General features: G+C 39.7%; 10 protein-coding genes across 10 annotated transcripts; 4 read left to right on the top strand and 6 right to left on the bottom strand. All coding sequences in view use genetic code 12, as the record gives it.

Moving 5' to 3' along the window:
- Positions 1 to 638: 638 nt before the first annotated feature.
- On the top strand, positions 639 to 3018 carry PICST_87725 (predicted protein; the record flags this gene model as incomplete). Its single annotated transcript, XM_001382770.1, has 3 exons — positions 639 to 1603; positions 1655 to 1906; positions 1994 to 3018. 3 exons carry the CDS (start codon positions 640 to 642, stop codon positions 3016 to 3018), a joined length of 2241 nt encoding a protein of 746 aa, XP_001382807.2.
- On the bottom strand, positions 3006 to 4141 carry PICST_66779 (predicted protein; the record flags this gene model as incomplete). The annotated part of the gene is made up of 2 exons (XM_001382241.1): positions 3006 to 3858; positions 3883 to 4141. 2 exons carry the CDS (start codon positions 4139 to 4141, stop codon positions 3038 to 3040), a joined length of 1080 nt encoding a protein of 359 aa, XP_001382278.2. The 3' UTR covers positions 3006 to 3037.
- Positions 4142 to 5990: 1849 nt separating this feature from the next.
- PICST_54974 (predicted protein) lies at positions 5991 to 7058 on the top strand (the record flags this gene model as incomplete). Its single annotated transcript, XM_001382769.1, has 1 exon — positions 5991 to 7058. The coding sequence occupies one exon, from the start codon at positions 5991 to 5993 to the stop codon at positions 7056 to 7058; it is 1068 nt and encodes a 355-aa protein (XP_001382806.2).
- Positions 7059 to 7923: 865 nt separating this feature from the next.
- Positions 7924 to 9585, bottom strand: PICST_34802 (putative permease; the record flags this gene model as incomplete). Its single annotated transcript, XM_001382240.1, has 1 exon — positions 7924 to 9585. The coding sequence occupies one exon, from the start codon at positions 9583 to 9585 to the stop codon at positions 7924 to 7926; it is 1662 nt and encodes a 553-aa protein (XP_001382277.2).
- Positions 9586 to 10868: 1283 nt separating this feature from the next.
- Positions 10869 to 12131, top strand: PICST_29419 (taurine catabolism dioxygenase; the record flags this gene model as incomplete). The annotated part of the gene is made up of 1 exon (XM_001382768.1): positions 10869 to 12131. The coding sequence occupies one exon, from the start codon at positions 10869 to 10871 to the stop codon at positions 12129 to 12131; it is 1263 nt and encodes a 420-aa protein (XP_001382805.1).
- A 713-nt stretch (positions 12132 to 12844) lies between these two features.
- PICST_81594 (tandem internal repeat-containing protein) lies at positions 12845 to 13822 on the bottom strand (the record flags this gene model as incomplete). The annotated part of the gene is made up of 2 exons (XM_001382239.1): positions 13349 to 13822; positions 12845 to 13276 (listed from the first exon to the last, which is right to left on the bottom strand). Exons 1-2 carry the CDS (start codon positions 13751 to 13753, stop codon positions 12845 to 12847), a joined length of 837 nt encoding a protein of 278 aa, XP_001382276.1. The 5' UTR covers positions 13754 to 13822.
- Positions 13823 to 15571: 1749 nt separating this feature from the next.
- ACD3 (Arylacetamide deacetylase) lies at positions 15572 to 16829 on the bottom strand. Its single transcript, XM_001382238.1, has one exon. The coding sequence runs from the start codon at positions 16789 to 16791 to the stop codon at positions 15619 to 15621; it is 1173 nt and encodes a 390-aa protein (XP_001382275.1). The 5' UTR covers positions 16792 to 16829; the 3' UTR covers positions 15572 to 15618.
- A 547-nt stretch (positions 16830 to 17376) lies between these two features.
- On the bottom strand, positions 17377 to 19368 carry PICST_70098 (predicted protein; the record flags this gene model as incomplete). The annotated part of the gene is made up of 3 exons (XM_001382237.1): positions 17377 to 18599; positions 18648 to 18983; positions 19026 to 19368. The coding sequence occupies 3 exons, from the start codon at positions 19366 to 19368 to the stop codon at positions 17485 to 17487; spliced, it is 1794 nt and encodes a 597-aa protein (XP_001382274.2). The 3' UTR covers positions 17377 to 17484.
- Positions 19369 to 20775: 1407 nt separating this feature from the next.
- MRM2 (Mitochondrial rRNA Methyltransferase) lies at positions 20776 to 21567 on the top strand (the record flags this gene model as incomplete). The annotated part of the gene is made up of 1 exon (XM_001382767.1): positions 20776 to 21567. One exon carries the CDS (start codon positions 20776 to 20778, stop codon positions 21565 to 21567), a length of 792 nt encoding a protein of 263 aa, XP_001382804.2.
- Positions 21568 to 21574: 7 nt separating this feature from the next.
- Positions 21575 to 23554, bottom strand: DUR4 (urea permease; the record flags this gene model as incomplete). Its single annotated transcript, XM_001382236.1, has 1 exon — positions 21575 to 23554. The coding sequence occupies one exon, from the start codon at positions 23552 to 23554 to the stop codon at positions 21575 to 21577; it is 1980 nt and encodes a 659-aa protein (XP_001382273.2).
- Between the last annotated feature and the right edge of the window lie 245 nt (positions 23555 to 23799).

The raw sequence follows: 23799 nt of genomic DNA, 5'->3' as shown, positions 1-23799 counted from the left end.
TTATATGAGAGTTGATGAGACTTGGAAAGAGTAGGGCGTGGGTGTTTTGGTTTTGGATAAGTTTTCACTTTGGCTCAAGTAGGAGAGTTATGAATGATATGAAGCTGATCAAGCCTTGTGGGTCTAAGTTTTGTGTTTCTGTCTAAGTTTCGTATCTAGGTTGTTGACTTGCTCTTATTAGATGTAACTTTCTACGTGTATAAATCTGTTCATATGTATGAAACTCATTATGATGAAATTCACTTGGTCGAGAAATATACCTGAGAAGTCACATATGTCTCACAAAAGGTGACCATCCATTGGTCATTGGCTTTATGACCAATGGTTGTCCTCGATTTTGTTAGTTGGTATACATTTAGCATTGTCCTGCAAACCCTGGAAAGATCTCAATTTCTCATTAATTTTTCAGTTGAGTCTTCTCCATTCATTAATCCACACTAGCCCTCTTCTATTATCACTGTTATCCCTAGGTCACTTCTAAGTCAGCAATCGTATATTCTCCACTAATCTCATCTGCCCATATTTTGCACCCATTTCAATATACTATATGCACGCCATTTTTTGATATTTCACCATAAACAAAATATACGAACATAAATAAGGATACACCCGTTCCTTTTCTATTCCAGATCTCATCCAATGGCTTCTAACGCGTCAATGATTCGGAGCTTAGTGGTTCAGCGTGTTGATGTGTCCTTTCCACATAGCGTTCCTCTTCAATGGTCTCAAAATCGTCAGCTAGCGGTGAATAATGGAACCCAGCTCACGATTCTTGACCCCAAATTGCCTTCTTTGCACCAGGGAATAAACCTAGTCAACAATGTCACCATCCTTAATCCACGGGACATTTACCATGTTACCAGTATACTTCATTCGGAAGTTCTCGGGACGTTGCCGATCCGAAATTTCGGTAGAGTCATTGTAGAAACAGGCGATGAACCATTCCAGTTTACCAACATCAACGAGCCAGATATCGTCAGCCATCGCTGGGCGGGTATTGATGAGTACACACGTGATTGTGACCTAGGAGTTCTTTTTAATACAGGAGAGATGGTCGTTTTACGGCGAGAAAACAGCATGATCGACAAATATGTGGTAGTAGTGAATGTCTTTGCAGAGCTTTCAGCGCATTACGGAGTAGAAATCGAAAAGGAAGACATTCTAGTAGATTCCGAGCAATTGAGAAAGATCAAAGTGAAAAATTTCGAGTTTTCTGAGTTTTTTTTTGACTCGGGAGAAAAGAAACAATTGCTCAGTATAATCAATGATAATGGTGATATCCTCATCTACGAGCTTCTTGCTGGTCTGCTAGGTCCAAAATTTCTTCTAGAGATCAACACCCATTTCAACATTATAAAGCAGTGCTGGCTGGATTGGACAAAGCTCGGCGATCTGCTCTACAGTGCCTATGTCAGTGTGGTTAATAGTGACAACTCTGCTTATGTGTACGCAGTAGTTTACAATTTGGACTCCAATACAATCTCTTCTTCTCCGGGGAAAGTTTTAGCACCTGTTTCACGATTTTTGAGGGGCCAAGTGAAGTGGGTAACCGCAGAAGGCTTATCAGTATTCATCAGCACTTCCACTGGCAGATTGCAACTTAGTCTTGTCACTTCGGATGTCAAGCTGTCTACGTCACTTAAGAAGTATAAAGCAACTGTACAAACGAATTCACTCGTTCATAAATTGCATAATTATGCAACTTCAACTGGTATAATAACACAAATGGAAGGAAATCATCTTCTGATCACTATTAGCTTCGAAAACGGCAAATTCGAAAAATACATATTGGACACTACGGCATTTACATTGAATGATGGAGCTCCTTCAGCTGCATTGACAGGATTTGTATCTAAGAGTTTATACTCCTTTCAGTTGATAAATTCGACAGCTGAAGATCCCGGAGGTGACGAAGTGTCTGCTCTGAAGAAGGATACAGATGCTGGAGATTCTCTGAAAGACGGAGACTTCAGAACCTATCTAAGTTCTGAAGTAGAAGGGGTTTTTATCAATTATGGAACCAGTACAGTAGGCGGTAACATTGCTACCATTGCATTCAAAATAGTTCCCAAGGATGTTCTCCATTACAAAATTGTTTCTCAGAGTGAAATACAAATAGCATTCATAAAGTTGGACAATGTTACGCATGATGAGCACACTTTGAGTGATAGTTCTACTTCAATAGCAAAGATGAATGATATATGGTTTCAGCACTTTGTTGATATTCCCTTGTTTGGACTTCACTCTGAAAATAGAAAAGAGCGTCTTCATACGTATCTCCAGCAAATTGATGTATTTAGACACAAGTACTTTGTGAAGATAGAAAACTTCATGTCGGAGATCTCCAGCGTATTGGCGTCTCTGAAAGAAGGATTACAGGCTTCTCTTTCTGCCAACTTCAACTTGAGTCCCATGGTAAAACAGCTACAGTTGCGCTATAATTTTGAAAAACAATTATTCAACTTCTTAATTGCGTTGGAGGACGATGATGAATTATTGAAAAAAACAGTAGACCAGACGATCCTGGATATCGGACACATAGAGAAACTTTTGACTGCTCATCTTATTAAGATTGTTCTTAACTACGTAAAACACCTGGAGGGTATTGCTTTTGAGAATGAATTCGACAAGTTTCTTATTGTGAATTACATCAAGAAACTTCGTGAACTTGATCCAGCTGAAAGCTCGCAGTTTGAAGGAATCTGTGATGAAGCAACTATTACAATTAGATCCAAATTTTTTGAAGAGAAGTTTGCGGTATCTGTGAATGACATAGCTGTGGAGGGAGAGCTGGAACTCATCAAGTCGGAAAGTGACCACAGGTGGACAAAATGTAAGTTAACCAATATTCCTTTGCTACAATTGAACAATCGAAAGGATGAATTGAAAACATTCAACTACATCATGTACAGAGATGGTGGTGAGCCAGAAGTGGATATAGGTGAAATTCTTGCCCAACTACTTCAAACAATTCAATATTGTTTCATTACTGGAAACAAGATATATGCAATTAAATGAACTTTTTGTCTAATAGAGTCTAACTGAAAATAAATGAACCAGGAATTGGGACGAACGGATCGTCGATGAATTTGCCACTAACTAGTTTGTATTGATCGCTCCATAAGAGCTGAGATGAAGTCCAGGATATTAATTTATTTGCTTGATCTGGAGGTACGTCTGTAATTTTTGTGACCAAATAGGCCATATTCAACTGAGCAAGAGCGTATAACACTATGGCAAATTGTGGGAAGGTGTTGATCATAAGGTAGTTTACCAAACCAAAGCCAAATAACACTCCATTCCGAGAGTTTATCCATTGTTTCTTTTCGTACTTGGTCATATTCAATCTCTGAAAGTAAGGAGCTAGCAAGTCGTAGGATAAGTTGGATGAACCGTAGAAAGTAATCAACACCTGAGCCGTGTAGTGGCAAGGAAGCATATTCAATAATGTAATAAGCAAGATAGAAGGAACTGCTCCTAGTTTATCAGAAAGAACTTGAAATGATATCAAACCAAGAACTACGGTAGACATTTTTCCCGGGTAACATATTAGCAAAAAGATCCCAAAGTTGAACAAATAGTACTGAAAGTATCTGTTTAAGAAGTTTTTGAAGTGGCTAGATCTTTTGAACAAGAATCGCACTCTTTGCCAGGTAGTATCCCCAGCCAGTTGTTGACTGTTGATGCGAACAGTATCGTTTTGGAAACGACTCAAGTTAGCATAGTACCTGGAAGAAAGCACCGAATCCAGAAAGTTCAAGCTAGCCATGAACAACTCATCAGCTGTAGTATCTAAGTATGAACCGTACAACGAGATCAAGAAAATGTTGATGTTGAATATGTTCTCGAGAACATAATCTGCCAAGTCAAGAATGTGCTTACTATTGATGCTGCTGATTTTGAGGCTGTTGATGCAAATGAAAAAGATTTTAGTGATGAAAAGAGGCCCATTAAGAAGGATGTATAGGAGCAAAGACAACTTAACTATGGTGATCAATGATGGCCAGAAGTTGGAATGGTATAATATCCGAGGGTTCTGTAGGCATCGGTACGTGCTTAAGTACCCAAGCTGTATTCCTCTTAGCACTATGCTTATGGAGAAAGACTCCGATGGATTTGAGATGAATATTGGAGATGCCATAACACTATCGAATATATAGATTGTATAGCACTATTGTAGGTAGCAATGTTGAACTTATGATATTTGAAGTAATATGAATGAAATGATTTTGATTGGATTGAACTTTTGGTGCTTTTGATGTTATTAAAGAGAGAAAAGATTTACCTACGTGAATATGCTTGGATTCAGTCCAGGTTGATAGAAATGTCAAAGAAAAATGATTTTGTCAATGCTCTGTCAATTTCCAGTTGCTGAAATGAATGAATATGGGATCATGAAGTTATTATGAATGCGTAATTGTGGGGAGCCTATTAATGTGAAATGGTTTCTTTTTCTGCTCAGATCTCAGACTCTTGAGCCTTCAATCGTTTGTTTCTATCACTGAGGAAGCTTTGTATTGTTTGGAAAGAACGAAAAAGATTATGGCCACGCTTTTCGTGATTTAAAGAGCTTTGAAAAGAATGCAAATTGCTCCAGACAACGTTTTCAAAAACGTTGTGAGATGATTGCCTATTTGGGACGGTAAATCCGGAACATCTGCCTGGTCCTGCAGCAATGTCGGGGTCTATACGTCAACTAATGTGGGCCACCTAGTATACTTATTTTCTGTCTGAGGACGGTCATTATTCGACCGGATAAATTATCGCAGTTCTCTGGATACGCTATTCTGAAGAATGGTAGAAGTTGCCCTAATTTCCAGTGTTAGTAAATCTGTTCTTGCGTGTGGTGTAGCCAGCATTCCCGCGATCACCATTGAGGTTTGGAGTCGTCGTTTGTCTTAGTCCGACCGGGGCAAATCTGCATGTATTTTCTGGTGACCCAGCAAGTCATCTACAGCTGGTTTGAAGTGCCAAAATTACTCATTCAGCTCGTTTGAAACAGAAAGATCAATATGAACTTTCCCCATTCGGGAGCTGTCATCGAGATGACACTTTTGCGGGGTTGAGGTTTCCTCGACATGTCTGATGATAAATACAGGATTGGGCAGAGACAAATGGCACCCGACGAAGTGACCGTGCTGGCTCGCCTATGAGGAAACGGAAACGGTGGAATAGAAGAGTTCTATGCGTTAAGCGACACTTTCGATTTGGTCAGCCTGAAGAAATTCCTTGCCAGCAGTTTCCGATAACGCGAGAAAAATCTCCTTTACAATGAGAAAATTGTGCAAAATGATAAATGAAAAAAAGATAACAGACAGAGAGAGCAGATTTTTGCAGAGCTCAGATAGCAGTAGATTTAATTATTCAAGATAAATATAGAATGTCTGTGTCTTGCAAGACTAGAAGTATTATGTCCACGGAAAAACCTACGACCCCGAATTGTGTCTGCCTTATGGATTTTTTTCGACTCGAGTAACCCCGAAAATCTTTGAAATGCCCATAGTTAAGCAGAAAGAATCTGTTCTTCAGGCGGAGGTAGAACACCGAGTTGCAGCCTCCTTGCCTCAGCCAGGCGGGCATCCTGGTCTTCTGTGTGGCACATCTGGATAGCAGCCCCGGAACCTTGAGGCATCTCCCAGCGGAGTCACGCGCCCGAGTCAGGAGTGGCTCTTTTAACTAGGCGCGGAGTCACCTCCCCAACGGCTGCACACCGAAGTCAGGCAGCGGATCTCAATCCCTTCTCTAACCGAGTTCATAATGCCATACATAAAAGTTTCCTTCCACACAATTTTTTTGGTAGGGGATGAGATGGGGAGATTGGCCAGTTTATATAATGCCAGGGTAATATCTGGTTTTTGACTTCAACTTAAATTGCCAATTTGTTTGGCCAGTTTCCAGGATTGGTCGTAGATTGTTCTTCAACAGAAAATTAGATAAGCTAGTTTCGGATTAATTGCATAATTATTTTTTAGCTGCTGCTTCTATCTATAATGTCTTCAACCTCGTTAGATTTGCAATCGTCCGGATTGTCCCATCCCTACGTCCAAACCACGCTTACAGAGGTCACCCACAAATTGCCCTTGCGGCCACCATGTCGTATCATGTTCAAAAATGAATTGGAGCAGCCATCTGGTAGCTTCAAATTAAGAGGCATTGGTCATTTGATCGAGAAATCTATTGCGATAGCCCAGAAAGACAGAAAGAGGGCAGATATCCATGTTTTTGCATCCAGTGGTGGTAACGCCGGTTTGGCTGCTGCTTACCTGGCTCATTTCTACAATGTTAAGTGTACGGTAGTACTTCCGGTCATTTCCAAAGTTGCAGTCAGAGAAAAGCTCATTAGCTACGGCGCAGACATTATTTTGTTCGGCAACAACATTAACGAAGCTGACCAACACTTGCAGAACTTAATCAACTCTATCGACACAGAAAAAACCACTGCTATATACTGCCACCCATTTAACAACCCTTTGATCTGGCAGGGACATGCTACCTTGGTAGACGAAGTTGTCCAAGAAGTGTCCAAGGCTGAAGTCAAACATATCAAGGGTTTCGTTTGCTCCTGTGGTGGTGGAGGTTTGTACAATGGTATTTATGAAGGAATGAAGAGAAACAGTCTCAAAGACCTGGAAATTCTTTTAATAGAAACCAACGAAGCTCCAACTCTTGCTGAAAGTGTCAGAGCCAACAAATTGATCACCCTCAAATCAGTCAAGTCTTTGGCTACTTCCTTGGCATGCTCCTATACTACATCGCAATCCTTGAGCAATTACAAAACTGTAGAAGACGGTATCACTACCAAGCTCGAATTGATAGATGATGTCGATGCCTTGAGAGGATGTGTCCAGTACTACGACAACTTTGGAAAAGTAGTAGAACCTGCATGCGGTGCAGCCCTATCTGTTGTTTACAACAAGTTAGACTTGTTGTACAAGAACTTTTCCCATCTCAAGCAAGATGACATTGTCGTAATTGTTGTCTGTGGGGGCTCCTGCTCTACAACGAAGGATCTCGTAGGTTTCAAGCAGTTGCTTGCCAGACAATCCTCGAAGTTGTAATCCATTTCATTTCATTTGTATACTAGCTATTTATTTTAGGATAATAAATTTATTAAATTTAATAAACTTTTAAACATATACGTTAATTTAGATTACTTCAAGAGTAAAATGTAATGGGTGCAAAAAAAAAAAGAAATGATCCCAACGAGGATCGAACTCGTGACCTTCTCTGAGTGAGAGAGACGTCATACCGCTAGACCATGGAACCAATTTCTTGAAAATAACTCGACAAAATTTCATTTTTTCATTTGAACATCACGTGTATTTACATCACGTGCAGTACTGCACGTGATTTATATGCTACATTGGGTCGTAATACATGCCATTTCTTCAAAAAAGAAGAGATTATGAGAAGATTTATGGACTCTGCAGATAGGTGGAAAAACAACAATTGACAGTATAGAGACATTTCACCAGATTTACTTTTAATTCAATCTGAAAAGTTTCTATTCGTTTCCACAATACTGATTACCCTCTTACATTACACTAATCTTACAATTTTGTCTTGTAGTGAAGTTTCATCATTTGGACATCTTTTTGTAAATTCAAGAGTTGATTCTGCAATATAAACATATATAATTCCTTAATATATTGATATAGTGATTAGAAGGTATTACAAGAAATTCTGGGGCAAACTGGAAACTTACATCCTTTGTGCAAAAATTCAATGAATTTACTTTCAATTGTGCCATTTTATTTATGTTCAGCTAATATTGATAGCAACTCGCAAATATTTCGCAGCAATTTATATTTGAGTTCAGATGAATAAAATATCTAAATAATAAGTTTAAGTAAAATAAGTTGGACACCCTTGTCCATATAAGAAGAAATTTATCGTCAATATTGTTCTTAAGATCTTGTAAAATCAGTATACGAATCTGAAATCTAATCTCTTGTTACCATCATGAGGAGGATTACGCAAGTATTCTTCCCTTTCCTCAATAGTCATGGCATTCCACTTCTTCTCTCTATTTTTATTAATCCAGATATAATACTGTCTGGCAAGGATACAGGCAAATAGAGCTCCAAATGCAATACCGATAAGATCAGTGTTACCACGATGATAAAGTGGTGCATCATCTTTTCTATAGATGTTAGCAGAAATAATTGAAGCTGCTTGTGAGACAATATTGACGACAGCTGCCGAAACTGCTCTACTCCTAACACCATTGGAATTTGCAGAACACCAAGAAATAGTGATGTGACATACCGGCGAGTGACCAAGAAGAACTGTTAAAAGTGCAAATGTACCCCAGATATCTTTTTGTGCATTGGGCCAAAATCTCAATGGGAAAAGACCAGCGAGAATCCAAATAGGAGTGGTTGCAATTACAAATGCTCTACTCTTCACTTTTTCGGTGAGCCAACCAGTGAACACCAAAGTTACAACAGAAATTAAGTTGTAAGGAATAGTTAAAGCATTTGTTTTGAAGGTTGAATAACCCATACCTCTAAGAACCAACTGAAGATAACTTGAAATTGGTGCAGTTCCGATATCACCAAGAATACGGATAATATAAATTGGTAAAAGATTCACATCGAAAACAGCTGTGAGTAATTCTTTTGGACCAACAGGTTCACGATTGTGCATACTTCCCTTTTCAGGATCATCTCTCAACACCCTATTGACAACAATCTTCTCCTCTCTGTCAGTATACCAACCCTTCTTTCTGTACCAAGCCTTCGTTTGCACAGAAGAGGCAGGCATCTTGAAAAAAGCAGCAATTCCAACCACCAATGTGAAAGCACCTTCAATTAAGAACAACCATCTCCAACTTTCAGGAGTGGAATCTGTCTTGACCTTCAATAAAGCAAAAGCAAGCAAACTGGACCAGACAACAGTCATGGGATTGGCAATATAGAAAATAGCCAACCTCAAAGGCAATTCTTTAGAAGTAAAGAAATAGCTCATCCAGAGACAAACATCACAAATGAAACCACCTTGTAAAGCACCTAAAAGGGCTCTGGTGGCATAGAAACCACGAGCGTCTTTAATAGCAAATTGTGACATCGACACAACCGACCACAAGATCATTTGCATTGGAATCCAGACATCAGCACCAATCTTCTTGGAGATTAACTGCGAAGGCAATTCAGCACTCAAGAAGCAAATAAGATTGATAGTACTACCAAGATTCATTTGATTTGTATCAATACCAATATCAGTAAGAAAGTTGTCCGAGAGAGCTTGAGACATGTTTCCTCTATCAAAATCTAACGCAGTAAACATGATCAAAGCCCAGAGAGTGACATACCAGTCACTTTTTCTGACTACCTTCTTCTCTTCTTCTGCAGTCCAAGTAAACTCTGGATCAAAGTGATGACGACACTCGTACTGGGTTTCTTCATAAAGTTGTTTATAGTGTTCAGCGATAATAGGGTCTTGGAAGATATGGTCTTCATTTTCTGAGCTTGAAGATTCTAAGTCATTGATTTCCGTATTGATAACGGTGACTTGTTCTTTCTTTTCAGAGGAAACAACAGACAGACGATCTGAGTCGTTCCTCTTTGTCCATGTAAGAGCCATTTCAGTTGTGAGAGGGAACTTGAATTTACCAAAAGGATTTAAGACTAAATATTCAAAATCTCCTATAAAGTAGATATTCTAAAAACCTTACTGAACTCACAAAACCAAATATGATATCAGACATTTCTTCCTACTTATAAACATCAATTTCCCCTATGTAAATGCTCTCGTTCTGTTCGCAGCCATAAGGGGAAAATTTGAAGTAAATCTGACAAAAAAATATTTTTAAATGTTTCCGATTGCATCATTAGCAGCCATAATACTTAATGTGGGATTCTAAATAAATGTCAAATATCAGCAATGTGCAAATACGCAAACTCGACATGACAATTATCACCGAACGGGCCAGTGGTGAGAGGACTTCTTCTTCTACAGTTCAAAATCAAACAATCGTCTATGAATACAACCTAAGATTTACTTGACATTAAACAAAATATGTCAGGATTTTCTTGTCCTTCGTTGCCCTGACAAGGGGTACCAAGAATTTAAACTAGAGAGAGTCTTGGAAATCGAATCAAGAAAGTATTCTAAATTATTCGCCATCTCCAATAGGCTATAATGTGGCACCAATCACAGTTTTGGGATATTCATTTACCTTGCAGAACTAGTTGTAAATTGCACTCCTAAAATTAGCAGAAAGCTGTACAAGAACATTTATGGAGGCTATTACATCAAAATCTCTCGAAAAAAGTTGACATTGGCTATATTTAATAACACAGATTAGAATTTAGCACACTATTGTCTCTACTTTGTATATTGTTGTATCTTCTCTGTTAACCAAGTCTATTAAGTCAAGTACGGGGTAACTGTATCAAGGGCTAAACCAAACTAATTTCTCCTGAAGATAAGATCGTTTTCAAAGCATGCTCTCCCCCAGACAATTTTTAGATGTAAATCACTATCTTTCACTAACTATAATCGTAATCTTCCATTTAAATCTTGCCACGGTTCGCTTTGATAGTCGTTATCGTGGAACTGAAACGAAGAAGAAAACAGGAAAATGACACCAGATTGCCACAATGACAAAAAATCGACCAGGCAAGAGTACTAGAAAAAGTGATTCACCTACCTATTCTTATCAGCCGCGATTAGCAATATCCCTTCAAAAAGTTATGTTGCAGCCATAATTTGAGATATTGGAGAGTATTGCGCAATGTGGCACCCCCACAAAAAAAATGCTGCGAAATAGTCGTGCAAGTTGGCTGCAACATATAAAGTAGCAGTTTTTCTAGGTGATCAATGATAAGAGGCTAATTACACAAATCAGTAACAATATACCCAAAATGACATACAAAGTTGCTGGTTCAGAATGGGTTGACCCTTTGGTAGCCAAAGCCATCAAACAAAGTACATTGGGCGGTTTCATTTCTCCTGACAAAATCGTAGAAGAGAGAAAGAAAATCAAGTTCCCAGAGTTCTTTGGTCCTTTCAACCCAGAAGAGGCTGGAAAGTATGAATTTCTTAAGAATCCTGATGGAGCTAAGAATGACAAGGGTCACTTGGGAGATCCAACATTCAAAAACTTATTCAAGCCAGGGTCCAAGGTGAAGACCATTGACTTGTCACCAAACTACGGTACTGAAATTGACGGTATTCAATTGAGTGAATTGGATGAAGCCGGAAAGAACGACTTGGCTTTATACTTAGAAACAAGAGGTTTGGCTGTCTTCAGAAATCAGGATTTTAGGGAGAAAGGTCCAGCTTTTGCAAAGAAATTTGGTCAACATTTTGGTCCATTACATATCCACCCATCGGTAAGCTATTCAGCAGAAGAATCCCCAGAGTTGTTGGTTACATACAGACCAGCGGGAGGTCCAGAAAGGTACAATGCACAATTTGCAGGTACTACTACAACTACTGGGTGGCATTCGGACGTCAGTTTTGAAGAATACCCAGCTTCTTTCAGTTTTTTCGTTGCTTTGGAAGCACCAGAAACTGGCGGAGATACTGTATTCCTTGACTTGAGAGAAGCCTATAGGAGATTGTCTCCCCCAATTCAAAAGTTCTTTGAATCTTTGACAATCATTCACACCAACTATTACCTAAACCAACTTGCTAAATTGAAGGACTTGGATACGCGTGTCAATGCTGATTCTTTTGCTGAACATCCATTGGTCAGAACTCATCCTGTTACAGGTGAGAAGTCGTTGTTCTACTCTAAAGGATTTGCCCTCAGAGTAAAGGGACTCAAGCAGCAAGAGTCAGATGCCATTCTTAGTTTCTTGGAAGACCATATTAACAACAACCCTGAAATTCAAGTGAGAGCAAGTCATAGAGGAACCAATTCGGGAACTATTATTGCCTGGGATAATAGAATCTCTATACATACTGCTGTTGCTGATTTCTTACAACACGAGACCGGACCTCGTCACCATTTCAGAATTACTGTTGTAGGCGAAAAGCCTTACTTCGAGGAAGCTGCCGAAGAGAAAGTTGCAAATGGACACATCAAAAGCTCATCTAATGGACACTCTAACGGACACTCTAATGGAAACTCTAACGGTCACACAATTGCTTCTAATGGCTCCAATGGTAGTGAGAACTAAGTCTCTCTCATTGAGATTTTAGTGCCACATTTGTTATAATTAAATGCTAGCAATTCATCACTCCAGATCTGGTTTCATTATAGGTCGTCCTGGATGTGAACGAATAGTTTATTTTGACATGAATGATCTCTACTTTGTTTCTTTTGAGTACTACGATTATTTTTACAGGGAGATCCACTCGCAGAGAAAACCAAAGGAATAGGAAGTACAATTATTTTATTTGCTGGATGCAAAGTTTAATTCTATTTTTTGAAGATTTACTTAGTTATTGGTAAAATACAAGAAGTCGCTTAGGAAATAATTTTCAAAAGGGAACATTCAATAGTTAATTCTATTAATAAGGTACTGTGAAAAAGAATGATCAGGGGTGAATTAATTGTATGAAAGTTAACCAAACTGAGATTTACAGTATATCTATTGTGAAAATAAAGGAATTATATACCCCAACAATTTGGAAGACCTGAAGATTTTAATTACTACACGTGTTCTATAGCTGTTAGGTAAGCGAAACATCATGTTTATTGCCAATTAGTTAAACTATGTGGATGCAAGAATTGATCTCTGTGGTACATGAAAAAAAACATCAGAGCAGACTTTTCAAACTTGGGTGCAAGAATTATTATTAAGAAAATTAAGTAAGGATACCGAAAACAAATATGGGGGCAACGTAATCAAAAGAAGTCAATGAGGAGTGAAATTAAGCCAAGAGACCACTAACATGTGGTAGCCTTCAAAATGGCAATTTCGATGGGAGAACATTGTCCTCCGATGCTTTCGTCGTACAAGTTGTAAAAGTCACCAGACAAGCACCTGTAGAAAGTGGTTTGGTCACCCAATGCCAATTGCTGTCCACCGTTTCCGTCTGGAACAATACTCCAGCCAGCTGCATAAATGGAACCTGCCTGTGGTGGTGGACCGTCGAATTGGAATTGTCTGTTAGCAACAATGGCGCCAATTCTTCCCTTGTTGTCACGAAGGATGCTGCCCTGTAAGGTTGCAGTTAAAGAGTCAGCAGCCACACAGACCACAACATTAGATTGAACTTGTCCGTCGGCTGCTTGAGCAGCAGGGGTAGCCTGAACTTGTCCGTCTGCAATTTGGCCAGCAACAGTAGCAGTTTGAGCCTGGACCTGTCCATCTCCGATCTGATTAACAGCAGCGACAGTATTGGTTTGTTGCTGGATTTGACCATCTCCAATCTGGTTAACAGCAGCAACAGTATTGGTCTGTTGTTGGATTTGGCCATCTCCGATCTGGTTAACAGCTGCTACGGTCTGAGTCTGTTGTTGGATCTGACCATCTCCGATCTGATTAACTACTGCAACAGTCTGAGTCTGTTGCTGGATTTGTCCATCGCCGATTTGGTTGACTACAGCAGCAGCAGTAGTTTGGACTTGGACCTGACCATCACCAATTTGGTTGGCAACATCTCTCTTAGCTGGAGTTGGAGTCTCGAGAACAATAATGGAAATTGCAAAGGAGCCATCGTAGTCAGTCGTTGCATCTGGAAGATATGAACCGGAAGGGGTAAGCGTTTTCCAAGATTCATCATCTCTGGGAATCACCGCAGCCGATACCAACGAAGTGGCTGCGAAAAGGGACAAGAGTTCAGCAGCTCTCATTGTAAATCAATCAGGTTTATTGTAGATAGCGAATGTATGTAACGGATGCAAAAAAAGTGCTTAGTAAAATGTTCGCTACTTGGTTAAACCAGCAACAGCAAAAATTACTGTAACAGGGAAAAAGTTGAATATTTATACCAGAAAGGTCATGATTTTGCGGCAAAATAACAACCTACAAGCTCCGCCATTAGGAATATGACCGGAAGAACAAGCGGAGCTGACAAACCAATAAGGTGCAAAAAGGAGGGTGCAGAGTGAGGGGGCTCAAAGAGCCAATTAACCGCAATAAAGAAAGCTAATGGGCTACAGGAAGCCTGACATCATTGTGCTTCGGTACGATTAAGATAAAACGTAACCAATTGCTGCGCTCCGCATAACAAGGGCCGGGTGCTAAAAAGGTTAATGGCCATACAATTACAAAACCAGTCGATTATGTGCACCAAATAAATGTCATGTATCCAATTACATATCTATAAATAGGCAAAGTAAATTCAAAGAGCCTTGCGGCCCAGCGCCCCTATCGCACCGAAATTGGCTATTGGGAACAGTCAGGAACCGTTATATTCAGTTGACCGCCCAATCCTACAAGGCAATATGTAGCGAATCTACTGTAACAAAATGTCATATAAGGACGATGGACCGCCTAGCTGTTTGGTAGGAGAAGAAATCTTGGTTTGTGGAGAGATCACAGCACACTATTTTATTTTGGTCACCGTAATGCAAGTATAATAAAAGTGGGACGGGAAGGAGTGATTTCTTTACAACACCGGAACCAAAACGGTCCAAAAAAAAGCCAGAAGCAGAACTGAGTTCCACGATGTGGATTGTACCCCATGTGTAGAGTGGGATTATCAGCATAACCACGTAAAACCCACTATCTAAATTTTGTGCCTTGATTTTGTGCCTTGAGCAGTACCAGCGGGGCTACTTTTTTTCAGGTACATTATTCATTGTTAGTATGTAGACTCCAGACATTCAAGAATTGGTACTTTGCGACGACTTGGAAGAAGGTCTAAGGTTCTCCTGACGTCAAGGGCACTGCTAAGAGTCAATCGGCCGCTGAGAAAAGTACGGTAAGGGGTTGGCGTGTAATTTTCTTGATAATAATATCATCTCGATGAGAAATTGCCATCTGGCGCTTATCACTTTGTGTGACTATCGGCAATGTAAGGAATGGGACGGATAAAGTGGTGAAGTTAAAAATTGAAAAATGGGTGATTCGAAGCGTTGTCGGTTGTCTGGAGACTGCGTTACTAAAATTAGCACTTATTTACTATTGGCAAAATAAATACATTTAGACAGCCCAGCTGCAACGCCATATCGGGCTGCGGAAATAGCCGAGTTTCACAAATGGGCGTTTTACCGATCATCTCCATCTCAAAGTCAGATGAAAATTGTGAAGAGCCAGACAGTCTGGCCGGAATTAGTTCAACTTCTCCGGTTGTCGATCTGGTGGTGGTCGTTTATTCAATATATTTATTATATAGAAAATTTCAACCATATTAGAGTTTCATACAAATATTGTCACTAATGTGCGAAAACAAGCTGTCAGAAGCTGGCTACAGTTTTCCGTACTTGATACACGATAGCAATTATTGACGAATAAGAAGAGGCAAATATTTTCCTGTTGTTCGTATTATGTTTGCGCCGGATCAAGGAGTCTGCCAATTCCGATCTGCATTAAAGGCCACATGCAGCAGCTTGTACCGAGAAAATGCGATTAGTGAAGATGGAGTATATTTTTCTATTTGGTGTGGCATTTCGTAAATATCTACAAACGGCACGAAGGTACATCGGTGACTGATATTGACTCAATCTGAGTGTTCTATTCATAAAAATCTTAGCATAATGCCGATTGTTCTAAGCTATATTCTCTCTGCGTAAAATTTGCTGATAGTGTTGTAGGAGAACTTATCCTCAAAATCGCCTGCAAGAGCACGCTTGGCACCAGAGTCTCCTAGATAGTCGAGGGCTTCAACATATACCATACCAGCGTGGATACCACCCTTATCGACTTGGTAGTCTACTTTACCATTTTTGTTGATGATTTGCAAGAACTCTTCCACACTATCCCTCAAGATTTCTCTTTCTCCTTCGATCACAAGGGTGTTACCGTTATTGATGGGGTCTACCTTTGCCCAGTGTTCGTCAAAGTTTGTGTTAGTGAATGTCAAGAAGTTGTTTATGACTTCTCTGTCCAAATCGCCCGTGTAGTAGTCTCCCATAAGAGTATCTCTGGCGCCCAAGTCTCCCGTAGTGTCTACACCATGTTTAGTAGGCTCAACCGGAGCAGTACAAGGCTCAACCCATGGTGAAATTAATACTAATGACTTGGGCTGCGGGAAAGGCTGACGAGAGAAGTTGAAGTCAAATTGAGGAAAAAGTGCAAATTGCTTGGCCGATTCTTCCGGGTACGAAATGTATCTGGACACCGAAAGTGCCAAATGGGTTCCAGCTGAATCTCCGACAAGATGGATGTTCTTGTATCCATTGGAAAGCAACTCATTGTAGGCTCTGAGAGTTTCCCAGAGTTGAGTAGGATAGATGTGGTCGTGCAAGGTGAGGGAATAGTCTACAATCAAGATGGAAGTCTTCTTTCTGGTTTCTTCAGGCAAGGAATAATAGAACGCAATGAAAGTTACAAATTGGGACTCAAAGATGTTAAGTAAGTATCCTCCCCCATGCAAATAGACAATTACATCTTCCTTTTCTGGTCCTTCCGCTTCGTTCTGGACAATCCAGTAACTTCTTTCTTCAAGTTTCTTGCCAAAGTTGTTTAATCCTGCGACCATAGGGTTGTTCTCAAATTGCTTGAAGACCTCGGAAACAGGTCTATAGACAAATGTCTGGACGTCAACCTTGTGGAGATTTCCGGCCAAATGGCATTCAATGGCCAAGTGGATGTTCTTCCAGAGCGAACTCTTGAACTCATGACTTGTCCTCTGGTAAACTGTTCCCACAGTAAAATACTGGAGGAAAGTCTTGAGTGCGGTGATCGGAATGGTGATAACTTTCCACACGAATCCTGGGGTGATCATTGTATATTGGTTCGCGAATTAATTGATCTAATCTGACGGGATATGGGTGGGAGCCTGAGCCAAAAGACAGAGTCAAACGCAGTTTCAGAAAAAAAGAGGATAGACGAACTTCTCCACCGTCGTCGCAAGTACTAGGATTTATAAAAAATTCCCGACTGTCACTCAATTGCGTTTACCCAAAACGACAATTCGAATGAGAATATTTTTCAATGCACAACAGCGATTGTAGAAAAGTTCGTATTACGAAATAATAATTTCGATGGTTTTGCATAATAGTTTGCATGGCTTTTTGATATAGTGGTTTGTACTTGAGATTGAGAGACAGCAACATCCAAAGTCAAATCCGTTGGACTTATGGGTAGTTGGTTAGCAGGAGAACCGTGGGTCCTCTTCAGGTGTTCGGGTGAAAAATGTAGACGGCATTTCAGACTGTCGTCAACTTTACACAATAGCTGGGCAGCACAATATGTTCTGCGCGCAACAAAAATAATAATAATGCTGTTAGAAAATACGAGGTCGTCTTATACATTCCATAGAAATTCCTACTTGTTGAGACATCTCTTGCAAGAGTCTATCTTGACGGTTAAAGTAATTCTTCTGTCAAATATAGTTGTTTTGTATGAATACAAATATTATACACGCTATAAAATATCTGGCAGCTGCCAGTTATGCATTAAATTATTCATGTTTTCTCTACAACTTAAAGTTGTTCGAAGTTTGTGCCCCTTGCAGCTTTTTCACGTTACCCTTTACATCTCTCATTTCTCCCTTCTTGCCAATAACAGTGATATTCTTAGCCTTAGATAATGTATTGATAACCTCGCCCACTTTTTGGCGTTTATTGGCTGGAGCAGCACCGGTTTGCTTCTGTTTCTGTTCTTGTAATTCCTTTCTTTGGTTGAACTCCTTAGCTCTCTTTCTTTTGTTGGCTCTTCTCAATCTCTGCTTGTCTTCTCTAGATAACTCATCCTTGGAGAATGACAAACCAGATTTTAATTGGACTTCAGATCTACCCTTAGCTCCGTTCGCAACAGGCTTGTCATCGCCAATCTTATATATTTCTTGAGGCGCCAAAGTGGATTCACTCGAAACATGCAATGGTTGAGCGTCTTCCATATTAATTGAGGCGGCATTGTCACTGACCTTGATTTCAATAGTTTTAAATTGATGAGGCTTGGGGATGAAATGTGCCGAACAAAGAGCGTCTAGCCGGTGGCTTACCTTGGTAAATAGCTCTGTTATTTCGTCATGCTGCTTTTGGATTTCTTCACTGACTTCTTTTTCTGTATCAACATTTTTGTACTGATCTTCATACATTTCAGACAATGACTTACTTGATTTTTGTTCAGACAATTCAAATTTCTGCTTGTTGTGGAATCTAGCCACATCGGCTACTAATCTCTTTGGAACTTCGTCGAATTGTTCTTCTCTGATTCTGCGTCTAATCAAATCTTCTAATGCTTCTGTGCTCTCTTGTGTAACAATAGGTACAGGCTTTGACGTTCTGTCAAAAGCCATATTTGCAGACTCTGGATCATCAAGAAGAGAATCCTGTGGTCTGTCTTTAGAGCCAACTTCACCCTTCATAGTCCATTTCTTATCTGCTACAAGTTCTGCCTCTAATTTAGCTATCTCTGCTTGAATCTGTTGCTGCTGTTTCTCGAAAGAGGACATGGTTTTCTCATTCTTGGAAGAGACCTCTTCATTATCGACTTCGTCAGCAAATAGGTCCAACATTGCCGAACCCATGGCGTTGTCTATTTCTCCTTCACTGAAATCTCCTTCTTCTTCTTCCTCCTCCTCCTCCTCTTCTTCTTTTGTTTCATGGTCTTTAATATTAGATAACTTGTTCGAACTTCCGGGTTTGTCGTAGAAGTCATCATAGTATGCCATTTCCTCCTCTTCTTCCTCCTCATCTTCATCACTCAAAGCTGCAAAATAGTCGATTTCTTCTTCCTTCTCGTCGTAGTCATCGTTCTCGGCAGCTTCTTCTAACTTCATCACTTGTTTGTTGTATTCATCGATGTCGAAGAACTCGTCGTTAAGTCCAAATACATCCTTCTTGACAGGAATATCTTGCTCTTCTTCTTCTTCATCATCTTTTTGATCTTCATCTTCTTGATCTTCATCCTTTTGATCTTCATCAAGACTCTGCTCAGCTTCAAGTTCGTCATTTTCTTCTTCTTTTTCTTCTTCTTCATCCAAGTAGTCTTCTTCTTCTTCGATTGGGATACCAAACTCTCCTTCTTCATCGCTGGAAGAGTCTTCCTCGTCTTCTGGCTCGCTTTCCTGTGCTACTCCATACTTCTCCTTCAACTCTGGAATCACAGAAGCAAGAAGTGTTTCTCCAACCCCGTCCAAAACCATTTTCGTCTGGCCAAAAACTTGACTGGAATCTAAACCATCAACGTATATTTCGTCCAAAACAGAATACTTTTTGGTGAACGGGTCCAAGAAGGTCTTGGTCATCTCGTTGAAGATATTCTGCGATGAGGTCTCATCAGACTCTTTGGGCTTGTAGAGCTCGAAGATTTCCTGAGGATTATTCCTCAACGTCTCCAACAAATCTTGAGACATTATAGTGTTATTATTCTGTACTCTTGCAAGATTCTGGAGTATACCGATATCAAACAAACGAATTTTTCAAAAGCATCATTTTGACTAGGTTCCAAAAGCGGTACTTGGGTGAAAAAAATCAGATGCTATCTGCAGTTCAAGATGTTTGATGATATTGATCCGATAAAGTGGTTGGTGCACGACTAGGTTGCAACATTAGAATAATCGTAAGAAGCAAGATAGATCAAGGATCAACGGGAGAAATGTATGGATAGACGATATACAGTTCTTCCTGTGGAATTTCAATCTCGAACTATAAAAGGAGGAGGAATTCTCTCAGAGAATGAAGAGGTCTTATAAGTTGATTGTGAGTTAATTATATATAAATCTATTTACAATATTCTCTAACCAAGAATACCTCTATAAATGGCCCACCATCAACAATATTTGTAATGTATTGCTCTGAGATTGTTTCAAGGCTAAGTTGCAACATGTGAAATTAAAGAATCTTACGAGGGTAAGCAGATAGGAAGAAAGACATACAGTTTGTCCTGTGGAAGCTCATTCTTGAGGTATAAAAGGGAGAGGGATTTTGTAAGAGAAACAAGAGTGACATAGCTTTTAGACATGCTTTCAATATAGTGCTTATTTTCCTCCAAATCTTTGGTACAATAATGGGCCTCGAGTTTTCAATAGATGATAAAATATCAAACCCTTCTAAAGGTTTCTCAGCATTTTCTTCTTAAATGGATGAAGTAATTTATACTCATGGCCCCGAAATCACATATGACGACTTGTCGAGATTAGAACAAGCAGGCTAAATTGGCATAATTGAAGACAAACTATTCTTATCTTGTCTTATAAGTGACATAAGTCAAGATTTCGTAAAATGCTTTTCTGAAATTAGAAGACCAGATTCCTGGTCTACTCACAACTACATCTTCACAGGTACCTGACAACATTGAAGATCCCGAGAATAATGAATTTCACGTTTCACAGTACCAGTATACACCTTTTGACAAATACTTCACCGCTATACTAGACAGACTTACTTCATCTCCTAAATTAGGGGCTAGAACTGCTAGCGAATGACATAAAGGTCTGTTTGTATATAATTATTGATATAATATAATAACTATATAAAATTCTGGAAAACATAACTAGTCATACTGTCAAAGAATTACTGTCCATTATAACAGATTTATTACCCAGTTTTGACAAGCTCGAACTAAACACAAACATCTCCAGTATCCTTCAGAGTTTGCTATCTAATTGCTTACCTTTTTCTCATGTTGCAACTTAGTCGTTCACCAACCACTCTCTCGGATCAATATCTTCATACTAAATTTGAGGTCCCCATAGTTAAGATTTTGGGCATTGAAATATCTTACTTTCTTCAATAATTAGCAAAAAAGTATTGTTTTGCAAATGTATATAGCCGTATCTCGATGTCTTCGTTCAGAGACTCAGGGAGACATTGTAAATTTTATCAGATATAAGTCCAAGTCTTCGACTCGATGGCTCAACAGACAAGTCAACGATCCCCATACTAAGCAGTCGAAATCAGATCATTATCGATCTCGAGCTGCCTATAAATTGATAGAGATAGACCAGAAGTACAGCGTTTTCAACAGAAAGACAGAAAACATTTTAGATCTCGGCTTTGCCCCTGGTGCATGGACTCAAGTGGCAGTGGAACGAATGAAAAAACTAGGAGTAAAGTCTCTGATTCTAGGCGTAGATCTTATATTATCCACAGCTCCGAAAGGGAGCCATTTTATTCAGGGTAATATACTTTCAAAAAAGACCCACGATGATATTCGGGATTTTTTTACTCGAAAACAGCTGGAAATAGTGAAAGAAAGTGAGGGTTCAGAGATAGAAATAATAGATCAAAAACGTAAAATGTTGACTGTAGACTTAGTTCTCAGTGATATGATGTCCAACACCTCCGGAATAAAGGATAATGACCATTATGCAAGTATGGATCTCTGTGATGGGGCTATAATACTAGCGTGCGAAGTTCTTAAAGAAGGTGGAAGCTTGGTGATGAAGTTCTACACTGGCAAGGAAGACCAGGTATTACAAGAGAGAATGCGTTTACTATTCGAGAAAGTCTACAGATTCAAGCCTCAGGCTTGTCGGAACGAGCTGAGAGAAATGTACATTATAGGAGTTGGCAAGAAGCGAGATATCTGCGTAGAAGAAGTTTTCCACTAGAGTTTACTTACAGTCCAAAAGAGAGAACCAGCTTGGTAATTCTCCATACTTCTTTCCTAGCTTCAAATATTGGAAGAAGAACAACGAAAGAAAATGAGAAGAATAGCCAGGCGATAATAATTATGACACAGCCCTTTAAAAAGCCGGGCGAGAAAACATATGGGCTTGCTCCTAATGGAACAGGGATTATAAATGTCATGATAACCGCAAGAATTGCAACCAAACCACAGTACTTCTTGAACTGTCTATCTAAATGCTGGTGGTCAATCACTTGGTGAAGGTCCATGTCCAAGTCGGTATCTACTGAAGCCAGTTCAATGTCTTTATCGCTTTCAGTGATTTTGAGGTCAGAGCTCTTTTCGTTTTGTTCCTTGGTTTCGTTCAACGCTGGTTCACTCTTAACAGGTGCAGAAATCAAACTTGTTCTGTTTCTGGTTTCTTCAAATTCGAATGTAGATGGCCAAATTAGAGATGATCCTATTGAAATAACGCCTCCCAGAATAAGGGCTGTGACATTACCGGCAAACGAGACCCATTGATCTGACAAGTTGGTGACATTGATTTCACCCTTGCTAGCTTTACATGTGACGAGCCAGACAACTAGGGCCAATACCATGCCTCCTACAGATCCACCAACAGCACCTGATTTATTCAATCTTTTCCAGGTGAATGTAAGAGCAATGGGGAAGACACCAGAAGCAGTAGCAACTCCCAAGAAATTGAATAACCACCCCATGGAAATTTTTGCTGCACCGTAAAATATAGAAGCTAAAGATGAAGCAAATATGGCCCAAAGGAAGACAAAAATTTTGGCTGCTGTGACAACTTCTTTAGGAGTAGCATCTGGTTTGTAATACCTCTTATAGACATCATAAGAAAGTAAAGTAGAAGTACCAATCAACTCGCCAGCAAAGGACGACGTAACTGAAAAGAAAATCATCACAATCATCATTGCCAGTCCAGATTTACCCATTAAATAAGTGGCAGCAGCTACAGCTGGTAAGCCTTCTCCGACTTCGAAATCAGACAAAGCAGGGAAATCAGGGTATACCGTGAGAGCTCTAGCTGCAAGACCCAACGATGTTCCTATTGAGAAAGGGATGACAAACCAACAAACTGAAGCAAAAAAGTATGCTCTGGATGTAAATCTCGGGTCTGCTGCAACAGCTCTGGACAAATACGCCTGGTCGTTAACAACCAAGCCAAATCCAGTGATAATACTAACTACAGCAAATATTGCACCTTGTTGGGATCTAAAAGTCAAGTAGGAACCGCTATAGTTTCCGTCGACTGGAGAAAGCAGTTCAAGCAATTCCCACATCTTTTCAGGAGATCCGATCTTTGGATTGGTAACGTAAACTTCGAACATGAAAACGATTAAGAAGACAAGAATTATACAAGTATGAGTAGCATCTGAAATGAATGTAGCACGCAATCCACCGAAGGACACGTATACGGCAACTCCAAATGGAATAAGAAAGAGAGCAGCATATTGATTAATACCGGTTATAGCATGAAATACTGCACTACCTCCAAGTAGTATACACGAACTGACAATGGCATTACAAATGAATCCACACCACAAGAATGCTAAATGGCCAGCTCTTCCAAACCTGAAATAGCCCATTTCAGGAAACGTGGTGACCAAATTTGCATTCTTCTTGATCTTACTAGAGATGACAGAGAAGACAGAAACTTGCAACAAACCTCCAATACCGTACCAATAACTTCCACTGAAGCCCATATTGTAGCTCTTGACAGCCGATTCAAGTAAAGTTAAACTCCATGTCCAATTGGATAAGATACCACTGAGAAGCAATCCGAACCCTATGGATCTGCTTCCTGAAACGAATTCATCAATCTTGTTGGAATTGTAACGACTGTAACGGTTCTGGAGGTGAGTGAAATAGTTCATCACTATGGCAAAGAATGCGCCGCCACCTATGATGACACCATATGCTACACCTTGAGATAAGGTTGGTTCCATTTTGTTAGATTGCTGGTGTAGATATGAGATGTTGCAAAAATAATGGCTGTTGTCGTCCTTTTATAGCAATGCAGGAAGTGAAACTTTTGATGTACTGTCAAGAACAATCACAAAATTTATGGACCTTGCCAACTCAATTAATGGATTGACGGTTGGAATAATTCACATGAAGTTTCAGCATTTAACGAATTACTCTTCGTTCCAAGTTGAAGTCTTATCGTTTGACCTTATCGCTCAGTCTTGAT

The sequence above is a fragment of the Scheffersomyces stipitis genome, chromosome 2 (genome assembly GCF_000209165.1).
Source record: "Scheffersomyces stipitis CBS 6054 chromosome 2, complete sequence".
Classification (NCBI taxonomy): Eukaryota; Fungi; Ascomycota; class Pichiomycetes; order Serinales; family Debaryomycetaceae; genus Scheffersomyces; species Scheffersomyces stipitis.
The sequence above is the reverse complement of the archived record's forward strand: the minus strand, read 5'-3'. Positions and strand labels throughout refer to the sequence as shown.